The following is a 6,001-nucleotide window of genomic DNA, read 5'->3' on the forward strand; positions in this document are numbered from 1 at the left end:
CGACTACACCCAACCCCCCCCCCCCCCACACACACACACAGGAGTCCCAAATACAAAATAGAGAAAGATAAGGGGGATGAGCACAAATAGTTACTTTTTCGAAAAATCACAAATAGGCACACTTAATAGTACTTGATATTTTTCTTCTTTGAATAAGTAAATACTGCTTTGATCTTCCAAATATAATGTTACCATCCAAAGCTTGTGGTCCTTCAGAATACTTAAATTTGGAAGCTTTTTTTCTATTGTATGCGCAGCATGGTACACCTAACACCAACCATCTAAAAGGAAAATTGGATGCCAGCATCCAGACAAGAAACCTCCTCTTTTTTCCTGAAAAAATTATTGATACATAAAAATTCCAGGGTCTAAGCCTAGCCCTAATTCTCTTTAGAATGAATGATTCTTAATGCAGAGCTTCAAACAAGAATTAGGAACGCCTCTTTTGCAAAGCCTTTGGAATGCCCCGATTGGAAGGATAAAAAAGCTTATCACAATTATCAACCATTAGTAAAGCTTTCTGCTTTACTGTCTGGAGTAACTATCGAAAACAGAAAGAAGGGGTTATCACAACCCACTTCTCCCTCCAGCCAACAGAAGACCAAAAAAGAAAAAGACAACATGACAAGCAGATGTTCCAATTACCATGAATTCAGCGTGAGTTCTACTAGCTGCTAGATCCCATAAAATGCAGCCAGATTCTTCCCAATCCTCTTCTCCTACAGCTACATCCTCATGCTTATTTTGGAAATATAACTTGCCATTGACTGATTGTTCATCAAAATTTTCAGTCTTTGGTCCTTCAGTAGAGGCATCATGAGCATCATATCCAAGAGATATCTCTCCACACTTAACATTTGCTGGGAGGAGTTTCCGGATTAAAGATATTATATAACTAGGATCAACTGTGGTTTTTATATCAAACAGCTGCAAAACAGAACATAACACCTTATGACAAGAACCCAAAATTCGGAAAAGAATGCTAACACAAACACAGGAGTTATGTGTCAAAAACTTTTGAGCAAGAAGTAACACGTTCATAATCTCCACGATGATATAAAATAAATACAAAAACAAGACCTGCAGACAAGAATTCGAAATTCAATCTTCTAGCATTGATGTGCGAAGCCTCTCTAGTTTCAGCGTCGAAGAAGCCCACACATGCAATTATAGTCAACCCTCAACTTATTAATGTTAAGCTGAGTAAGAAAAGTTCCAAAATTTCTTGATTACACTTGGTGCCTGCTTGGAGAACTTCCTACCACCTACCAGATATTCTTGCATTCCAATAATGTATAGAAAAGGACATACTTTGCATATATATGTTACACTACCATTAAGATTCTTGTCAATCTAGTTTGAAAATTTTATTGGCATTAGGATTCAAAAGTTCCAATCAGATCATCAAGGTAATTTAAGTCAAAACAGGTTAGTAGGTCAATGCTGGTGAATTAAACTTTCTGATTGGCCAAATGCATACGCAGGCACCTTAACTTGTCCGAATTTTTTGTTTAGACACTTAAAAACTCGAGCTAGTACCTATTGAACACCAAAACTCTTCCAAAAGTGTTCCAATTAGACACATTTTGCTGACATGGCAAAGTGTATATCATTCTCTTAAAGCGTGTTTAGTATCTCAAAAGGCAGTAAATTCATTTTTTTTCTTTTTCTTTCTCTTTTTTTCATGTTTTTGTTTTACTCTGGTTTTGCCTGAAGGACGACCTACCTTGCCAGAAGCACGGGCGGCAGCAAGCCCGCTTCTTGCTTCTCCACCAAAACACCACCACCAAGAACACTCTGAAAAAACCTTAGATCTGGTTTTTCCAATCCACCCAATTCTAACACCACCATAATCAGCTATAGTTTTCCTTGTAAATTTTGATAATAGAAAACCAGTGTCTAAATCGGTTGGCGGATATGTGTGCTGAAATCAGAAATTTGCATTTTTTATGAGAGTTGGTGAGATGATTAAGGTAACAGAAACATAAAGATCTGCATTTGTCAAGCAGAAACTTATTTGAAATTCAGGACAGCTAAGTAGAGACATTTTTCTTGTTTGTCTATCCTCTTTACAGATTTTATAAGCATTGCTTTTTCTCTGTTGATTGAGTTTCCACCCGGTCAATGGTGATTGTATCAAGATCTCCTCTATATCAATTCTAGTTCCCAATTTCTGCTCAAAATCCCATTTTGACACTACAACAACTAATTTTTCATGTTTTAAGCTGCAAAAAGCTCATGTAAATATTAAGGAGAAGTTACTGAAAAAATTGAAAGGAAATGTCGGGAGAGAGAAAGAGAAAATGTGGAGAGAGGGGGGGGGGGGGCAATAACGGAGTTTTTATTTATTTTTCCCTCAAACCTCTTATTTCCTTATTATTTGGGATCAAATTCTAGGTGTCTCTGTCTCATTGGGTTGTTTTGCCAGGTCAACCGCATTTGAAAAGCATGCACTTTATTTTTCAGCTATCTCAGCAAAATGTGTCTAATTAAAACACTTTTGGAGGACTTTAGATGTTCAATAGGTACTAGCCCGAGTTCAAGTGTCTAATGAAAAATTCGGACAAGTTTAAGTGCCCGCGTATGTGTTTGGCCTTTCGGATTAAAGAAACATATTGGTGAGTTGAACTCTCTTATTCAAAGACATATGTCTCAGTTTTAGAAACTTTTTCCACTTTGGGAAGTCTCAAATGTTTGACGCGATTCGATATCTATGCAACTTTCACAACAAAAAGTCAAAATTTTAAAACTTTGATCTTTCGAACTGACTTTTAACTATTATTGTAATATTTTTCTTCCATTATCACCTATATAATATATAAATCAAATTAAAATATTAAACTTTGTTTCAGTCAGGCGTTGTCATATGAAATGGGACGAAGGTACTACAGTCCGACCTCTCCATAACAGCATCCCTATATAACAGACATTCACTATAAAAGCCAAGTTTTCCTTATAATCGACTTTTTAAGTTATATTATACCTCTCTATAACAGCTTTTAACCTATAACAGCAGCCATATTTATAACAGAACACTCTTTGTAAGATTATCCCTCTATAACAGCTAGAATCTTTAAGATTACTATTAACAATTCTAAGATTATGCACACAATCTTTTCCATTGAACAAAGTTTCTATCTTGCATAAGACACATGATTTGAAGATCTGCACATGATATATCTTTCATTGGATACCTTTTTGCTGAAAATTTGGACGCGAATCTTCGTCAATTCAAGCGTGTGTTATATCGACGGTAAGAGAATGAAATCTACGAAACAGCTACAATTAAAAAATTCTTCCATCAATCTTGAAAGAATTTATTTCCCAGTAGCATTAAAATGTGCGCCTTAAGAGTTTAAATCTTTATACGTTTAGTTAATGAATTTATTAATAATGTATTACCTTTCTTCAATATATACCTAGTGAAATATGCATATCTTCTGAGATTTTAAATTTGGGAATTTTCTTATCTTTTATATATAACATTAGAAAAAGAAAAATAATTTATTTTTGGATAAGTTTTATCTATAACAGCCAAAAAATTATTTAAACGTCAAATGCTGTTATAGGTGTATAACAGCCATTCGCTATAAAAGCCAAAAAATCTCGGAACAAACAAAGTTGTTATAGAGAGTGTTTGACTTTATGACGCGAGATGAATAATGAGCTGGATCAGAGCTGAAGAGGTGTTAGTTAAGCTGACGTGGAGGTACTTAACTTTGGGCAGAGAAGTTTGTTAAGAGTTGGTTAGTTCAGTTGACAGGGAAAACGGAATTCTATCCATATCTGATTCATTTTCTGTATATAAACCAATGTATAATTAAGTGATAATCAATAAGAACAATTTCCTTGCTAGGCCAGTTAGCTCCTTTTCTCTCTTTCCAGCCAAAATATCTATGAAGTTTCTGTTTTCCCCATTTTCCCCATTTAGTTAATCTGATTTCCGAGCCTCTTCTTTATTTAGCTCCTAAAAAAATACAGCAAATGTAAATTTGCCGGAAAAAAAATAAAATTGAAATTGACGGATAGGACCCTAATTACTTCGAAGCACAGCCAATTCTAATATACAGTATCAGCAGAAATTGTTATTCTTTCGTGTACATATGCAAAACAAGTGGAGCCACATACATGTATAATTCAATATAGTTCTGAGTGATGAATAGGTTTTCATGGATTACCTCATCGGCAGGGGCAGGAGGGTGATGAGTATTGCTCTGAAATACTTCCGCCGGTGCTTCTTCGTTACGTTCAGAGGGCGATTCCGGTGGAATTGACATAGCTGAGCTACAGATTCTAGGGTTTTCGCGCTCTTTTATCTTTCTTTTCCCCCTTTAAAATGGTGGAATTGACGGACTGAGTTTATATAGCGAACGGTGTCGTCGCACTTTTTGGGAATTATTATAGTTTGAAGTGTTGTGGTATATTTATTTTACTTTTTAGATTGGTTAATTGGCACTTTTGGTATCTCAGTTATTAGTAAATTCTGATTTGAAAGCACATGCCTTCAATTAAATGTAACGTGCACTTTTGATCCCTTTCCTTGTGGATTTTCATAAATCACTATAAAATTATTAATTATTCTACCGTAAGTACCCATTTTATGTTAAACTTGTACTATTATCCCATATCTAACTGTGATATTATTTTAAAAATAATTCAATTACAACATATTTTTTATACAAAGGAACTAAAAATAGACATTTTAACTATTTGTGGGTTAAATATATTGTGTCATATATCACAAGGACCAAAAATTAGAATTTACTTGAGGGGAGCAAAAGTGGTATAATCCCTTTTAAATTTTAAATTTTATTTATTATAAATTTTATGTTAGTCCGTTTTTTGATTAAGCTTATAGTGTATCATAATCTTTTTACATTGTCAATATATAAAAGTTAAACTATATTTTATATTATCGGAACGAAAAATGTATAGGCTAAATGAGTAATCTAAACACTTCTTGGCATTATCTATTTAGACTAGGTTCTAAAAACTTATCACTTTTCTAGACAACAATTGAAACCATTTCAATGTTATGGTCGTTTACTCAATATAATCCATGAATTACTTTTACTGTTCCATTCGAGTCAATATAATCCATAAATTACTCAGTATTGCTTGTTATTCTACCAGATTTCAGTATGAAGTGAAGTTTACATGTACGGAAACAATTTCTATTAACTGATAAGTTTTATAAATATTTTGCACTTCACATTTCCATCTTGCCTTTGAGGGTTGCATAGAACATGTTTATATATATGCTTTGGCATCTTACTTTTGAAGCAAAATTTACATTTATATTTTGCATGCTACTTAGATTGCTCAGGTTTTTGGGTGATGGTCTCTCTGGCACATTTACCAGATTATTGTAGGTGTCAAACAATAGTATATGTAGTAGTCTTGATCGAGATGCATTAAAACTCCTGATTTTCTTATCTCATGAAGGAAAGGACAATATATTTATCATAATTGGGTTTTTTTTTTCTAGAAATAAAATATAATTCTTTCATATTTGGCTAGTCCCTTTTCTTGTAGGAAAGGTTTGGAGTTCTATAAATTGAAGATTCGTCCTTCTCGTTCAGTAGCATCCACAATGTAGCCATATGGGGTTTGAGAGTCGTATTTAGGGAGAGAACTTTACAGGACAAGTGTTAGTGTGTCACTTGTGTTTGCCTCTTCGTGAGGTTGTTCTCTCGATATTTTGTACTCTCTTTTTATTATAATAATGGATTGCTCATCTCCGCCGTGGATGTAGGTCAGTTGACCGAACCACGTTAAATGTTTGTGTCTCTTTTGGTAGATTTCTCTTTTGTTGTCTGATTTATGGTCGTTGAAGATTTGTTTTACTAGCTTCCGCATGACACCTGACTTTTTTCGATCCTAACACCTGATGATTTTATCACTTGAAAGGCGAGATGCCATATAGTCTAGCTAACCTATTTGAGAATATAACGAATCCATTTAACCTTAAACTTGTTACATGTCTTTGAATCAGAGAGAA

General features: G+C 34.2%; 1 protein-coding gene across 3 annotated transcripts in view; it reads right to left on the bottom strand.

The window, feature by feature from the left end:
• LOC109217288 (protein saal1) overlaps positions 1 to 4,332 on the bottom strand; it is a 9,440-nt gene extending 5,108 nt beyond the window's left edge. For all 3 annotated transcript variants that reach the window (XM_019381520.1, XM_019381519.1, XM_019381518.1), the window contains exons 1-2: positions 4,179 to 4,332; positions 646 to 927 (exon numbers count right to left, since the gene is read on the bottom strand). In XM_019381520.1, coding sequence (XP_019237065.1) covers positions 646 to 927; positions 4,179 to 4,277 — 381 coding nt within the window. In that variant the 5' untranslated portion in view covers positions 4,278 to 4,332. The remainder of the gene's footprint in view (positions 1 to 645; positions 928 to 4,178) is intronic.
• Positions 4,333 to 6,001: the final 1,669 nt, after the last annotated feature.

This window comes from Nicotiana attenuata, unplaced genomic scaffold, assembly GCF_001879085.1.
Source record: "Nicotiana attenuata strain UT unplaced genomic scaffold, NIATTr2, whole genome shotgun sequence".
Lineage (NCBI taxonomy): Eukaryota > Viridiplantae > Streptophyta > Magnoliopsida > Solanales > Solanaceae > Nicotiana > Nicotiana attenuata.